The sequence below is a fragment of the Sinocyclocheilus rhinocerous genome, unplaced genomic scaffold (assembly GCF_001515625.1).
Source record: "Sinocyclocheilus rhinocerous isolate Xijiao unplaced genomic scaffold, SAMN03320098_v1.1 scaffold174, whole genome shotgun sequence".
In the NCBI taxonomy this organism is placed as follows: Eukaryota; Metazoa; Chordata; class Actinopteri; order Cypriniformes; family Cyprinidae; genus Sinocyclocheilus; species Sinocyclocheilus rhinocerous.
In genome coordinates this window covers 627,587-645,276 of record NW_015646289.1, presented here as the reverse complement: position 1 = coordinate 645,276, position 17,690 = coordinate 627,587, and the positions used below count along the sequence as shown (strand labels likewise).

At 41.3% G+C, this 17,690-nt stretch overlaps 1 protein-coding gene across 11 annotated transcripts in view; it reads right to left on the bottom strand.

The window, feature by feature from the left end:
• LOC107707213 (teneurin-2-like) overlaps window positions 1-17,690 on the bottom strand; it is a 312,784-nt gene that overhangs the window by 158,065 nt on the left and 137,029 nt on the right. The window contains exon 1 of one of the 11 annotated variants that reach the window (XM_016511155.1): window positions 8,853-9,176. The exons of the other annotated variants lie outside the window; for them this stretch is intronic. Coding sequence (XP_016366641.1) covers window positions 8,853-8,907 — 55 coding nt within the window. The 5' untranslated portion in view covers window positions 8,908-9,176. Of the gene's footprint in view, window positions 1-8,852; window positions 9,177-17,690 lie in introns of those variants that run through there. 11 annotated transcript variants of the gene reach the window in all.

Here is a 17,690-nt window from a genome sequence, read left to right as displayed (position 1 = left end):
GCTGTGTGTACATTAATGAGGAAAAAAAATTAACTTAAATGATTTTAGCAAATGGCTGCAATATAACAAAGAGTGAAAAATTTAAGGGGGTCTGAATACTTTCCGTACCCACTGTATATATACATACACACATAAAGATTTGAAAAGATTTTTTGATGGACATTTACTTTTGGTTAGTTCCTCACTATAATTATATACAGGCCATTTTTATTTATTAATATAATGACATAATGCAGCTACGCCTAAGAAAATCTCCAGCAAATGCATCTGAGCGAGCATATGATCGCGAGTGCGAGCGAAATGACAGATGCGCTCAGTGTTGAGAGGTGGCGTCACTGGGTGATCAAGAATGATGGATGAAAACGCCACACTGCCCTCTCGTCTCCAAGCCTCTTTGCCCATTTAACTGACTGCTGTTCTTCAGAGCCAAACACACACAGATGCAAGGGGCTGGATTTCATGCTGTTATCGTCCCCAAGGCAAGGTCACATTGCCGTCGCCCCTCTCCCCATCATTGGCGTCTGCTCAGATAATAGCTCAATACACAATTTTACACAGATCTCCTTTCTCAGGCATCTGTCTCCCGAAAACACACACACAAACACATGTATACACAGGGACGCAAGACTCTGAGGCATAAACTGTCTCTCATGTCAATCTCTTTTATGACAAACGGCCTAAAATCTATTTCCCGAATTTCACACTTCACATTCACACATCCTTTCTCATCCGCGTGACCTTTCTCGCAAGCCGCTCAATCCTTCTGACAGTCAAACCCAAATCTTGCACGCATCAAAGCCGCATAAGGATGTCGATCTCGGGAAGTGGAGGGCAAACAAGCGTTAGTGACTAACCCCCTCCCGCGACTCCCAAAGACAGGGTGGGAACGGCTTCGGCTGAGTGTCATTTTCACCTGCGCTTGCGTTCAGGTGTGTCTTCTCGAGTTTAGGTTCAGGTGAGCTTGGCGTTTGCTCGCGTCTGGGTGAGGAGACGTGCCGCTGACAGCTGGCTCTAACCGAAGTTCTCGCTCTCATTGTAGAGAGCGATCTTTAGGTCGATGTGCACTGACAGCCAAGCTGTCACACGGCGTCATGGGCGCCAAGAGGCTTTCCTTACGCAGGCGTGACAGCGCTAGCTACCTGAATAGCCACACAAAAAGCTTAATGAGTGTTGGCCAGGGGGCTTCGTTCCTCTTGGCACCAGGGGACCGCTGTGCTACTGAGTCTCGCGGCCCCGAGAGACTCAGTATATCTGGAACACAGCGAGAGTTTAATATATGACAATGAGCAATCGCACCACCCAGATTACATCACCCGCAACAGCACAGGGGACAGGAGGAGAGAGATTAGGTGAAGGAGACAGAGGGTCCATGGGACACGGGGAGGTGTAGAAATGCTGGTTTGTGAGACGCATAGCTGGTTCACATGCGGCAGCAGCGCTCGAGCGATAAGCCAGGGTAGTGATGCGTGAAACTAGCCAGCTTGCCAGACAGTCAAACCCACACACACACACACAGACACAATCAGCGGCCAAATTACTGCAGAGAAAATGAATACCTCCATCCATCCATAACAACAGGCCAGGCCCACTAAACACACATACTTAAACACACACACTCATAGCACACTAATATCGACATGCCTAATCAAATAAACACACACTAGGGCTGGACGGTATGCCGTTTATGCCATGAGACACTACAAATGTACCAGTTGGTAAAGGTTTTGCTATACTGTTAATATCGCAGTAGATATATTAGTGCGGATGTTAGTGAGATGGGCTAATTTATGCTATTTGCATGTGATACTTAGGATGATTGAGAAACAATGTGAATATACACAGCCAGACATGTCACAACAAGGCAAGAAGAAGATAATTAAGCACAACTAAAATATAATTCCATTTTATGTATTTTACAATACCAAGTCAAAACTGTCTGTTTTAGTTTTTGTTTTACTGCAGAATCTTTTAGTTTAACTCAAGTGTTATATAATGTGAATCTGTTTTAGCACTGTTGACATTTTATTAAATTACATGAATAATCATTTGGTTCGTGTCTATCAATTTCCAAATAAAATAGAAAGCAATCAAATAAGAAAAAACTCACAAAACAGGCATTACCTTATGCAAGTAGTACCTTGTATAAAGCATTGCTATAAGAAAAAGTAACACGCAAAAAAGTCCGTCTGAGAGTTTTTCTTTTAAATGAGCATTTTTATCAGGCTTCTATGAAAATATCATTGGACATTTTCGAAAATTAGCCATTTAATAACTGACTAATAACCTTTTCATTGCCATTAGAGTGAAATGACTTAACCTAAACATTGGAGCCTGTCAAAAATGCTCATTTAAAAGAAAAAGAAAAAATCTCAGACGGACTTCGAGGTTTTTGCATCTGAAGTCTTTACACACACAAACACACACACACACACACAGGATTGCTCATATCACCCAATCTTAACACACACAAATACTCTCAAACACAAACATTTCCCTTTCTTTTCTGCACATCTGTGAAAGTGCTGCACACATGGAGGAGATGACAGGTGAACCAATGATGGGTTTAAACACTCAAATCTCGAGATTGTCTCTCCAAGGCCTCACCATGCTAATTTTTCCCTCATTCATCTGGCTGTAACAGCACCTGATTACAGCAGAACAAATGCTGTTTACAGCAGTTGGCCGTGTCTGCTGTGTGTCACAAAGGGATATTAGGCGGTTGAGTTTAACTGAGCTAATTATTCAACTGTCGAGTCACCTCACTTGACTGTGAATTCCACATATGAATCAACTGCACATTTACAATGTGCCATTAAGTGGGCAGAGGGAGCGTTTCATATGGCATTTTCAGCCATTTAATATTCAAGTGTTAGAGACTAATCACATATTTTTATTGTGACTATTGAAGTACATAATGTGTGTGTGTTGACAGGCTCTAAACAGATTTGCCTTACAATAGTTTACGTAATACTGAACACTCTCAATACTTATATCAAAGGCTCTTGATTTCACTTCGTCTAGTTCATGATAACACAAACTGAAGAGAAGAACAGAGAAAAAAATACAAGGAACAAAAAAGACAATACCAAAAAAATGAAGCGACACAAATTGAAATGGAAATATAAAGTGTGTCAAGACAAAATAAGAAAAGAGAAGACCAGTTGATTTCAAAATGACACAAGAGAAAAATACAAGGTAAATGAGACAAGAGAAGAGACAAAATGAGACAAACCAAGACAAGACAAATGAAAAAGTGAAGAAGCACGTTTCAAAATGAGTAAACAACATGAGACAAAATAAAGCAAGACAGAAAAGAAGACAATAAAAATTTGACAGGAGAACAGAAAAGACAAGTCCAGAGAAAGAAGAGATGAGACAAATTAAAATGAGTCAAAGAAAGAAAAGGTTAGACAAGACAAAATGTGAAAAGAGGCCAGTTGAGACAAAATAAGACAAGAGGAGACACTATATGAGACAAATCAAGATGAGACAAAAAGAAACAAGAGAAGAGACATGTTGGCAACGTGATACAAAATGAAGCAAGTCTAGACCATACAGGAAGAAAAAAAAAGGACAAGTGAAGATATGAGACAAACTGAGCTGAGAAGAGGCATGTTGAAAAAGAAAGTTGCATCAAGTTTTGAGATAAAACATGAGAAAATGAGATGAGACGAGACAGGAAATGGGACAAGAAAAGAGACAAGAAGAGAAAGTACAAGAAGGGAAAAGATGAGAAGAAATGCACACACAAAATCACATTCTCCCCCTCTCCCTCTCGTTCTCAGTTTCAGTTTAATGTGCTTTATTGGCATGATAAGTAATTGTGCATTGGTATTGCCAAAGCATTAGCAGCTTAGCTGCATATCTGCATTCTCCCTTTCTGCTGCTGATGCAGGGATGCTGGGACGTCTGATTTACAACACCGCTTGTCCTCCATCCAGCCAGACAGCTCCACAGAGACACGGGAGGCTGGATTCAATCTCCCAATGACCTTCATTGTGAAGGACAGAGTGCTAGAGAGGTGTAAAGAGGCAAAATGCATAATCTAAAAAAAACAACAACAAATGCTTTCAAGTGTGATCGTGCCGTCCTCACAGATCGGCCCAAAAGCGTTAGGAACCCAAGTAGATCAGTCATCCCCTCACTAAAACAACTCCGCTCTGGCTCAAACCAAATGAAAGAGCAGCGGAAGTTAATAGAAAGTGTTGAAAAATGAGTAAATGTGTGAAGAGGTGACAGAGTGAAGGAGTGAGGCTGCAAAAACAGCATGTGCCATGGAGGAGCTGAGGGAGAACTAGCTACAGAGGATGTGATTAAGTTGTAAATACTGTCAGCATAAAGGTCAATCACTGAGTTTACAACCGTTGGCTGATCGAGAAAGAGGCTGATATGAGAAAGAGACGGAGCGAGCGAGAAACACCGAGGGAGTGAATGAGAAAACGAGAGAAGACGTGTGGGCTTCGTGTTGCTGAGATGGAAATCAAGCAGCACCCACATCACACAGAGCTTTACAACCATCTGCTCACACACATGCTTAATAGCGCACCCATGACACACACGCACACACATCCTTTTCAAGAGCTCCGCATGCAAGCCCACAGGGACTTTATCATGCTGCCCCCATTAGGGATGTGCAAAACGACGTATTTTCATAAACCACTATTCTGCAGGTTGTCTAAACGACGTGATGACCTTAAGGAAGCTCTGTATAATTATGCTGATTTAAAGGCGTTCACACAAGTGTTCTAGTGTTCAAAAACAGCTGGACAGAGTGCAAGTGAATGGAACAGCTGTCTCAATACGTGTTTTTCAAAGTTTTTTGACTATACTTAATATCAAAGTTAAAAATGCAACTGTTATTTGTATGCACTGGACAAATAAATAAATAAAAATAGTTACTAACAGCAAAAAGACAACCGTTCAAAAGCTTGGGTTCAGTAAGATTGTTTAATATTCTTGAAATTTGTTGCTCATGCTCACTAAGGCTGCATTTATTTGATCAAAAATACAGTACAAACAGTTATACTGTGAAATATTATTATAATTTAAAATAACTGTTTTCTATTTAAATATACTTTAAAATGTAACTTATACCTATGATGGCAAAGCTGAATTTTCAGCAGCCATTACTAGAGTCTTCCGCGTCACACAATCCTTCAGAAATGATTCTAATATGCTGATTTGTTAGTCAAGAAACATTATGATGAAAACGGCTTCATATTTTCTGTGGAAACCCTTGATACATATCTAATTATATTTTAAATATACTGTGAAATATTATTATAATTTAAAATAACTGTTTTCTATTTAAATATACTTTAAAATGTAACTTATACCTATGATGGCAAAGCTGAATTTTCAGCAGCCATTACTAGAGTCTTCCGCGTCACACAAGCCTTCAGAAATGATTCTAATATGCTGATTTGTTAGTCAAGAAACATTATGATGAAAACGGCTTCATATTTTCTGTGGAAACTTGATACATATCTAATTATATTTTAAAAGAACTGCATTTATTTGAAACATATTTTTTTCTTTAGTAACATTATACTAACAGGAAAAACTTACTCACCCCAATGTCATAGAGACAGAATTTATAATATTTTTGTAAATAGTTTATTATAATAATGGGAAAATTACCTACAGTGGCTGGTTTGAGGTTCGAAAGCAATGTTTTTATTAGACAAGTAGTGTTTTAATAGCTAAAGAAATGTTTCCTTAAAGAGAATGAATTAAAGGACAACTTTTGACTGCACAGCATGCTGACATCTTTCTAAAATCCTCTTAGCAAAAATGTTTCTCCTAATTTAACCCATTAGCACCTTAAATCTAAAACTTGAAATTTAAATTAAAAAAAGGATCTGACAAATTGTCCTAATAATCTATCCTGACTCATCCCAATCCCTCTACACACACACCGTCACACACACTCTGACTCAATTTCACCCATTCTGCATCATACAAACACCATGAAAGAATGTTTACAACCAGCATATGTAGATTAGATCTCATTCCTGAACCACATGTGTTGGCTGATGATTTTCTGCTACAGTGACACGTGACAAGCACAATAGAAAGAGCAGAGTGGAACAAACACTAAAGAGCGTCTCGATTTTCACACATCTGTGTCAACACAAAAGCCCTGGAAGCGCTGATGCTGTGCTCTAGGTGTAAAAGTGCTTTGTCTCGCCCACCTGCGCTGCTGGTGCCTGCTTGAGTTCGCATGCAGTATCTCAAGTCTCCAGCAGGAGGGGATGGTGTCTGAGTAACGGAGAGCAGAGAGAGCGGGAGGATGTCAAACGGAGCTGGAAACCAGAGGAGGGAAAATGACAGGATATATTTTTGCTCTAGAATTCTGATTTTTCTGATGGCTTTGGTGGGGGGTGAGCTTTTTAGAGGCTCAGGCGAGCAGGGAGGTCTGTCGACCGCCAGGCGTGCAGCTGACTGCAGGAGTCTTGTACGCTGTCTCCTCTCCTCTTTTCTCCTCTCCACAAGCCTCCCAGCATGCCCTGCTTGTGTGCATGGCCTCAGGCAAACAAGATGACCAGAAATGACGGCGGAGACCATTCAGATGCACACATACACATCTTATCTACACATCAGTTGTAGGTATGCATATTTACATACGTTAGATATTATATTTAACAGCACAAAATGACACATATTGCATGTTTATTCTCTGACAAGTTGTGACTTGATTCTCCACAGAGAGTTTCTATCGATATGACGCGTTTGCTAGAGAGCAAGCGGCTGCGTTTACACTCTGGACCTTGTAAATGAAAAACCGCCACCTATTGCAACAATAATATAATTTGTTCCTTACCTTTCCTCCGCACTAATGAGATGCTAATGAGAGCCCTGGGCGGCAGGGTTAATAGAATCCATATTTTCAATTAAAATCTCCCTCTCTCTCTATTCCTGATGGACGGCGTCCTCGTCGCCACAAACAGGCCCCAACTCGGCGAGGTAAACAGAGCCAATTAAGTTTCACCATCTCTTGATCACTCTATCACTCTCACAGTTAGTTTTGTGTGATCAAATGAGCTGTCATCAGGCATATGGCTCCACAACAGACCCAGGGCCCATTAAACTAGCTCACTACAGGAGAAAAGAGATGGAAAGCAAGGGAACGTTTAATCCACTCATGTTTGCTCCAAAGCCGAGATTCTGTCTTTAATTCTACATCAGCTTGCAGTGTGTGAGATGTTGTGTGTGTGCTTTGCTGAGGTCAGCTGTGAATGTGTGTGCCGCTGGTCTGAAAATCCCCAAAATGCGCCGTTATCAGTTCAGTCCGGCCTAGAAGTGATTTAGGGGTCTTGATCAGAGGCTACCCAGTGCTTTGTAACTACATGTCGCCATCACTGATTGTGTATTCAACAAAACGCACACATTTACACTCAAAAGCGCATGCTGGGGCAAATTAAATTGTATCTAACACAAGGTCTGCTATTATTATCTTTTCACCCTTTCATTGTCTTTCTCGCACTATTCTTCACTTCTCTAGTCAGGTCTGTTTTCACGAATCTCTAAGGCACATATGGTGCAGAAACGAAAGGATATCAAAGCCAAGTGAGCTTTCGCACATATGAATGTTTGTAAGGGAACAAAGAAAATAGAGAATAAAATATGAGTGGGAGTTTTTTTTACATTTCATTTTTTTTGTTCTGCACATTTAAATAAATAGTGGATTTTTTTTTTTTAAATAATTATTAAATGGATAACAACTATACAGTCTGGTCAGTTATGAGGATAAACATCATGGTTTTCACACAAGTCAAGGTTTCACACACTGTTAACGACCAATGACATTTCACATCTTAACGGTCACCATGAGAACTTGAGATCACCGGAATACTAAATCAGACCAATAGCACAAGACCAATATTTCTCAAGCTCACCAAACATCTCACTTACGGCTACTAGCAGCCACAACTGAGATGCCAGTTTCAGTTAGAAAGCTGTAAACAACCTGCCTCAGGCGTTCCCACCCTGAACATGGTCGGCCTTTAACCTAAAAATCATTAAAACTCAGTCAATACAGACGTAATTCCTAATTTACTTCGCAATTCCCTGAAGACATAGCACCACCCCCTCCTCCCCCCACCCAAACATTCCTCAATTACTCAGCAAAAATGTTCCCTCAACAAAGCGCTCACATTGTTTTTTTCCGCCGAAATGCAAATTTGATCAAATTTGGCAATTTAGTCCGTTTACTCTGGGAGGTAAATTAGGGCTAAACTGCAGGCTTGTAAATATTTAAACTCGCACATGCATGAGTAATTAAATGAGAGGGAGGAGATGTATCAACCGGAGGCGCATTCATGCGCCACCCTCAGCCAGACGTCACTCATCCGAACTACCGTCAACTTACATCAATCTAAAGTGCCAAGGGTGTCTACCGAGACTTGCAAACCAACGGTTAAACAAGACGTTAACAGCTGAAGGCATAAACAGAAGAAACGTGAGCTCTCCGATGAATGGACGCCCCGTTATCTGTGATCTCCTAGAGGCACGCAAGGGAGAATGATTGACGTTCTCTGACGTTCTTTTGGTCTACGCAGAGCATCCCTGCTGAAAAGACCAACTTGAATTTTCACATTGCCTGGTTGGGTTGCTTGTCCAGCTGGTGGAGCAGCACATCCATGATGTTCACCAGCAAAACTTGGTCCTTCGTGGTCCTTCTGGAGAAGCTGGTTGACCAAGGAAGTTTTTAGCTAGCTAAGAAGCCACCAGCATCCAATACACAACATGCGCTGGTTTTTCCAGCAGGGTCTGATGTAGTTTCTTTCACAGCTCAGTAGCACTCTCTCTCACACAAAATACACACACACACAGTTCTGCAGAGCTCTTACCGGTCTCTTGAGAGAGGGCTTTAGCTCTACCGCAGGTGTTGCCCGAGTGATGCATCGCTCCTAGCGTGAGTCTTCCCCTCGTATCTCCTCCTCTCCGAACCGTCGGACACGGTTCCCTGGCGGTCTCTCTCTCCTGGAGGAAGGGGCGAGGGGCTTCAGAAGTCACGTACGAGAAGCAGTTGTGCCCTCTCTGTCTCCGTACGCCCTCTCTCACACAACTTCACACGCGCGCGCATACGGCACGCAGCCACTTTCCCCTTCCCGGTTGCACGGCACTCTAGTCCACAAACCGACGGGAAAGGTCTTAAGGTATGGAAGAGAAAGACGGATGAGGGAACAAATGCCGGAGAAAGGAAACAGAGTTGTCGTCAACCTCTCTGTGAGCGCGGAGACATCTGCACATGACTGGAGCTCCGCACAGACTCTGAGCTCTGAGAATTATACAGCATCGCTGCGGAGCAAGAGAGAGAGAGAGATAGAGAGAGAGAGGTGTGGGAGAGAACAAGAGTGCGGGGGAGCACAGAGAGAGAGCGAGAGAAAGAAAGGAGGGGTGAGGATGGGGGAATGTGACAAAGCATGTTCATCAAAGAGAGAGGAGGAGAGAAAACGAGACAGATCGCGCATGTTTTCCCCGTCTAGCCGAGACGAGAACGTGTCAAGCCGTGTTACCAAGAGTACGGTCAGTATTCGTCCTTTAACGCGGGAAGACAGACAGATTTTCACTTCTTTACATGCACAAGAGGGTCCCTTTGGAGAAGAGGGCTTTCAGCATCAAAGGCGCTGACAAGCTGACACGACACGTTGAACTAAAAAGCAGCGGCGCGACTAAAAATACATAACCTTGTATCGCTATGCTTTCACGCAAACAACACTGGATATGTGAATATTAGATTGGGGATCCGGCAGCCACTCGGGGTCTGGAGCGGCGGAACACGAGCTGATACTGAAACGCGCTGAGCCGGAGTGCTGTAATACACAAGCCAGAGAGACAAGCTTTGTTGTGCCTCGCACACACCTCTGGCAGGTGACACACTTGAAATTACCGCACAATAAAATACAACCGCTGCTTTTGTGATGATATTCTTTATTTGTCAGCGCAAACAACTGCGCGTAATGCATAAATAATCAAAAGTGCTGCGTGGGAATACAATGCGCTTTAGCTTAAAAAGACTTGAGAATAGAATGTTCAAGTCAACATAAAATGGCCTTCACATTTTACTCAGTAGCAAAATATTTAACAGGATATTCAGAGAAAACAAGAAAACTTGGCTTTGTCTATCAGGAGTTCATCGAAAGATGAAAGTGGGCATTACATACTAGCATGAGAGTTTGCAGCTACACCCAAGCTTAACAACCTTAGCACCCCACTTTTGAGGAAGCTTTTAACCAAGAAGTAGAGGTGAAAGGTCAAGGATCATTAAGAATCTTGACGAATCCCAATGGTAAAGTTTCACTTTCAAACTGATATTTGCCATATAGCTGTACACTTTACTACATTTATCCAATAAACTTTAACACCTTTATGATGATTATCCTAAAATGAAAGTTCTGTCAACATTTATTCACCCTCATGTCATTTCAAACCGGTACAAGTTTCTACCTTCTGTGGAACATAAAAGATGATCTTGAGAAATGTTTCAACAACATGAGGGTGAGTAAATGATGAATATTCACTATCCATTTAAACTCACAATTATGCATTACACTGACACGTTTTTCTAAAGTGACTTGCTTTCCCTGGGAATCAAACCCATTACCTTGGCGTTGCTAGTGCTATGCTTTACTATTTGAGCTTACATGAATGCTTTACACCTGAAATTACTGCAAATATTGTTAGGACTGTAAAAGGTTGTCATTACCTATAACACCAGCCTAAAACAATAGCATTTTGGCTACTGACTAAGTTAGATGATGGCAGTTGAACATGAAATTTGTTTCAGAGGCGTATGAAGTAATTATATTTTGATGAAAGGTTATGAAGACAACTGATAACAATAAGTCCTGAACTTGTATTAAGAAAGAAAATAGGCTCAATTTTGATTTCATATTGACTTTAAAACTGCCCAGCGCAAAGTTCAGACTGCAGACAATTACACTTATGTATCGGAGTATGGGAACAGCCTCCAACCCTGTGCATTCAGGAAGGAGCTGACCATGGTACTTCCTGCTTTGTCCAACAGAGGGCAGGGCTACAGATCAGCGTCTTCCTGATGTCATCCATCCCATCTAGAAAGCATCCTGGTTCTAATCTCGCCTGCTTCCTGTCCCCGAGTTACAAGCCCACACACACATACTCCCGCACAAGTGGCTATATTTGCAACGCCTCTATATTTAGAGCCGTTTTGACCCTTCTAGATTGGACAAAGAGCCAATCTACTCAAATGACTCTCTCTCCCGCCTTCTCTGGGCTCACAGTACCATAGGGAGGGACTGGATCCTGTACATATAATAAGCAATCTGGCCGCACACAAACGTGCATCCACCCATAGCGAGAGCTCTAATGAAGAGAGCAGTTTTGGGAAGGCCACACCGCTATAAGTGCAGACAGCTGGATGGATTCACTTCTGCTCAGTCCATATCAGACTCTCCTCACATTGTGTTCGTAATTACGGAGGACTTATCAAACAGTGTTTTATCAGAGTCCACTCTTCATTAGTGCTATTGCAATCACTGTTAAGTGAAAAATGAAGCCTGTAACAAATTAACTGCGGAAATGCATTTAAAGGGTTCAATACAAGTTAAGCTCATTTGCCAACACTTGTAGCATTATGTAGATTACCACAAAAAGCAAAACAGAAAAAAACTTGTTTTCAGACTAAAGAACTTTGGAGCATCAATATATTCAATTAATTGAACAATAATTTTTTGATTCCAGAAATTCCAAGAACTGTATGTTCTGTAAATTTACTTCCATTGTAAGTGCCTCGCCGTAAACTTGATTTGTGCTTTTTTTGCAAAAACAAGTGATGAGTCAAATATATTTCTTGTGGTAATCAACATTATGCCACAAATGTTGTTGACTGAGCTTAACTTGTATTGAACAAAGAATATTTCTTTAAATGGCCCACAGAGTAAAATGATTCAATGCCAAACTATTGAATGTCCATAAGAAACGGATTGAGGCAGAAGAAAATGCACTAAAGAAAAGATTTTCTGCATATAATCACTTCTCCTGACCTCAGTAGAATAGCACCTGTCTTCCCTGAGCTGTGATGCGGCGCAACGACTGGTGTGCGGAGCAGCAGATACGGACGATGTTGGCGTCCAGTCTGAGGCTCTGTAATCAATGCAGACAGAGCCTTCCTGCAGTATTAAAGGAACTTATTCAGCCTAAAGGCTTCCAACTCGCTGAGCCGAAAAAGAGCACAGCACTTTCACCTCTCAGCTTAAATATACCGAACGCATGCTGCACTCAAACACACGCATACAACCTTCAGCCTGACGGCTCCACCGACCACCCCATCCATCATTTCCAACAGACGTGGATGCACAGGCTCACTCACACATGTACATACATGCTTACAGCACACGCAACTTGTTTCGGAAAGCACTTTGACAAGTATTGCTGACCTGTGATTACACTGATCACATGTCTTATAATCAACACTCAGTAGTGTCTTGTAATCTTTTCATTCGGTTTTGCTCCTTTTCTCTTTCATGTCTCTGCATCTTACAAATGACTTGTTCAGCTTTAAATAATCCCCATTCGTGATTGGTGAGCAAGAGACAGGAGAATAAAAGGGACTACTGAGCCTGTAGGGGGAGCTCTGCTCTGTGCTTGACTTCCTGTTGCTACCATTGCTATTGTCAGATAGTCTAGTTAACCCACGTTGCATTGATTTTGGCTTAACTTTCAATTGTGGTTCTGCATGTTAGAAATGAGTTTTGTTGACATAAAATACCATGAAGATTTAACATTCAGATGACTTAAAGGCAGGGTGATTTGCTTCCAAAACATTTTTTGTTATGCTGGTTGAAAGTCTCTTAACATCCCGATAAAAATCACTACTGTCCTACCTGCCTTGTATGTATTTGCATACCCTGTTCAAACTGACGATACGTCATCAGTGTGTTCCATTACGCTATTGCAGACCGAGCGAGAATGTAAGGCGTTATTATTGTAATATTATGCGCTTTGTACTGCAATGTTTTGTCACTGGTGAATGAGACATGAGGTAATCTGACAGCATTGCATTCAACCCTCCACCAACAATATCTCTCACCGTGTCGTTGGTTAGCTTCTGGTTTGCCTGTGCATGCGTTCATGTGTTTTTGGAGGAGGCGTGGCTTTGGAGAGTGATTTGCAGGGAGGGTGGGATCTTATGCATTCAAAGCTAGCTTTCAATTGTTAGCCTCTCCGAAATCATCCACCCTGCCTTTAAAGGAACACTCCACTATTTTTGAAAATAGGCTCATTTTCCAACTCCCCTAGAGTTAAACAGTTGAGTTTTACCGTTTTCGAATCCATTCAGCCGATCTCCGGGTCTGGCGGTAGCACTTTTAGCTGTAGCTTAGCATAGATCATTGAATCTGATTAGACCGTTAGCATCTCGCTCAAAAATGACCAAAGAGTTTCTATATTTTTCCTATTTAAAACTTGACTCTTCTGTAGTTATGATATTATGCAGCGCCTGAAAATAGGCTAACTTCCGTCAACATAACCAACGTGACCACCTGCTTGCACAGGGAGCGTGCTGGGGACTATTTTCAGGCGCTGCGTAATATCATTGCGCCTGCTGCACTCATGGTACGGCAGCAAAGTTCCTTGATTATTACGCCGGAATGAGAGTATAGTTCCTAGCCATATCGGCCTAGAAAATCGCAGCTTTTCATTTTCCGTCGGTCTTAGTACACGATGTAACTACAGAAGAGCCACGTTTTAAATAGGAAAAATATAGAAACTCTTTGGTCATTTTTGAGCGAGATGCTTACGGTCTAATCAGATTCAATGATCTATGCTAAGCTACAGCTAAAAGTGCTACCGCCAGACCCGGAGATCGGCTGAATGGATTCGAAAACGTTAAAACTCAACTGTTTAACTCTAGGGGAGTTGAAAAATGAGTACACAGTACGTACTCATAAAACTCTCCCATTTTACAAATTTAAGTGGCTTTAATGCAATGAAATTATGTTGTGACAAAATGTTCAAGAAACACATCTTTCTGGCTGTTGATGACTATTCCAAAATATCTGTGCATTTTGACAAGTTAAAACAATAAGTCAAATATGTTTTCACATTTACAGATTCATAGTATATTTACCAGTATCCAGTTCCTGTTTGAAAAACTCTTAAAAGCATGAAATGTACTTACATTTCTCCTCGTCTGCTGCCACTAACATCATAACTCAGGATAATTAATAGAATAGACTGTGAGTTCTTGTAGTGCCATCAGCCAATCAGTGTTGTCATGACATTATTTGACTGCTATTCCAGAGTGATTAGAAGGTTTGCTATGAATGTTTATTTTGGTTTGTTTTTTTGCGTATGCTCACCCCCGAAGTTGAACTTCCGGTGTGTGGTAAACTAAAAAGCGAAGGAGATTTTTCTGTATTCCAGTGTATGCAGCGGGCTCCTCCTAGACAGGGTCATAACAGCGTGTAATAAATTTGTGGCACCGTTCCACGGCGACACGGTGTGAAAGTCACGCAAGCAAATTCCTCCAGCCCTGGTCATGTGATGATAAAAGCACAAAGAGATTCCACGCATGCACTAGATTTAGTTGAAAACAGAACTGGAAGTGACTAGTATCTATGGCTGCTAAGAAAGAGCAGGACAAGGTCAGACAACAAAGGGTGGAACGGCTCTCACAATCCTGTGAATTCCATCACACTACGTTTATATCACACCCATCCCACTATCTCACTGTTCTTTCATCTCTCCATTCATCTCCCGCTCTCTTTCCTCTGGCCCAGGGTGAGAGGAAGTGAATGTGAATGAGCTAAAGGAGGTATGGGATGGGTAGCGAAGGGACCCGTAGGTTGAACACAGCCATTTGTCATCTGGTGAAAGCTTAAGAAAAGACTAGTTAACCTTTCCTGGGAAGCCCCTGGGGAGCCTACCAGCAATGAAAAAACCCAGAAAAAGTATCAACCAAGAACAATATTCTTGGGGAAAATAGATGGCCGATGCTCCGAGACCCATGTACCTTGCAAAACGCTGCGCTAGGCACTTTTGACATCTGGGTCGCCTCTACTCATGAGCAAGGACAGAAAGAAGGATTGTTGCTGTTGCCCTATATGTAGATATGTAGAGATTACAGAAATCCGCTTGCCGACTATAATTGCGAATTGGTGTCACTTCAATGCATTTATGTAAACTGGTGGTACTGGTGTATCGATTTTAGGGCGTCATCCCATATTTGCACTGCACAAAAGTATGAATGTCTACAACCACATGTAGAAACCTATTAGAGATACTAGAGACTTTACTGATCTTAGTTGGTCTCCCAGCCTGGTCCATTGGCTGGTTCTAGAAGAGTTTTGGGCAATTTGCATCTGGCTGTTGAGGTAAACACCAGCCTAGTAACCAGTACAGGTGACAGCTAGACCAGCACACCAAGCTTAGGCTGGCTCAAGCATTTTTTATTGGCTACATCATTTATTCAAGCTATGCTTTTAGAAAACATACCACACAAACACTTCAACACTCATTTCTGGTGAATTATGGGTCATGTTGTCCTGACAGTCTAGTCAGGCACTTTTATACTTTGAGAAACCAGTTAGGTCATTGAGAAACCAGTTAGTAATAGTGGCTAGCTCTTTTCATCATTTGCCAAACCTGCCCCCAAGCCTGTCACTCAAGGCGGCATCGCCATGGCAACAGTGCGAGTCGGCCAATCATGTGCAAACAGCAGCGGGAAACTAGTCTTGAACAATTACGAGAATGGCACAGTCACTGAGTCAAAACAATATGTACATTTGACTGGAGGCAGACCATCTTCTGCTGTAAAGCATCATTTTAGTGAGAAATATTAAAACAGACAAACAGCTGGTGAGAGGAATTAAGATAAGATACGCAATCTTTCATTAGCACGGTTTTCAAATTCCATATACAGAAGTTTTACAGCTCTATTTGTTTTCACATAACCAACCATTTCTTGCTCCCTGACAGACAAATAACTCATCTGACCCGTGACATATATATAAAAGTGACTTCAGAAGAGTGACAGACAGAAATTCTTCACTTGCCATTCTGGTTCACTGAAGTCGGACATGCTATGTAATTTTTGGTGTCCTTTATGATTTTTGCTTGCCAGATTGTATATTGTGACCCCACCGAGATTGTAGGTTAAATGTCAAAGGAAAGACTATGCAATTTCAACGATTCCTCAAACCACATCAAGCTGCACGATATACAACTTAACTAACACTGCAATAAAAATGAACAGTGTTACCTGGGTGTTTTACCTCACCTAGTGTCACAGATGTTGTGTATGGTATGCATAAAGGACCCCCTTTCTGAAATATAAAGGCAGTTAATTAAATATTTTAATAATATAAAATCAGTGTGATAAAAACTAATTTATACTGTGTGAGGAAAAATATGTGAGATATTGCAAAGATGACAAAATTAAATTATTTTGTCTAAAGTTAAATAATTGGCTTACTTACTATCCTTATACTAAAGAAAATTGTTAAAATATTCTGCTAAACATATTTCATTAACATCTGAAGTTAACACGTTACCTTTGACAGCTCTAAAATTATCATTTTGTCCTTTTTTGTAGATCCCCTGAGTCTCTACAAACCTCTCTGCAATCTTTGCACAAAGCAATTCAACATTACCTATTTTTTCTTGACGAAATGAATTTTTTACAATCAGATGGCAAAAATCGCAGTGTGCACTGGGTTTAACCCCATACGAGCACACATATAATAACTCACAAATGCTAACAGGCTATTGCTCATAAAGCCTGGAACGAGGTGGGTGACGTCTTGCAGATTAAAACATAGATTAATGGATGGCCTTCTGTGACATTAGAGGAGGCAAAATTATGAGTCGGTAATTGAGGATCCTTCAGCAGGAGCAGAAGGACTAGATGCTATGAGACCAGAGGGATGGAGCAGCTGGATGAAGCTTGTACCCTTAACAAGGAGAGAGAGGGAGTCACAGGGGGAATCAACTTCTCTATGCAACTATCTTTGGCTGCAGCTTTCAGCTCTTCCCCGTCTCTCTGAATCCATCTCTATCCTTCACTTCCTTTGTCTTTGTCTCATGGACATTACGTTATAGCACTCTTCTTTATACTTACCAATCTTTAGGGAGATGAAGTAAAGGTGGGGGTTACACAAGGAAGCAAGACACAGTTTCAGTGATGGAGACTGAACAAGAAAGCAAAGCAACAAGAAAAAGAGTGAGAGAGAGAATATGTGAGGAGGAAAATATATGATCTAGCTGGAGGTGGAGAGCATGGGGTCACTCAAATGGCGTCTCATTGAGCACTCGCTCTGGTTTCACAAGAGCTCTGGGGTTCGAAGGAAAGCCAGATCTCTGTTTAAATCAGGTCATATACTTCTACTTTTAAAAAGAAAGTTTTGGGGTGACACCATGGTGCAGTAATGTATGAGATGGTAACACTATGGCTTGTTAATACTAAAACCAAGGAATAAAGCTATCTTCTGTCAGCATTCCCAATCATAACAATGCCAGTTTCTCAGCTGGTGCATGACCCCCAGCAAGTTTGCATGCTCCCATCTTTTGGCATTGCCACTCAGTTTCCAGATAAAGTTTTATTTTTGAGACAATCAAATGAGCCTTGAAGGTGACAGATTACTAAAAAGAATTAAATAAATAAAAAAATATAATATAATATAATATAATATAAAATAATATACAAT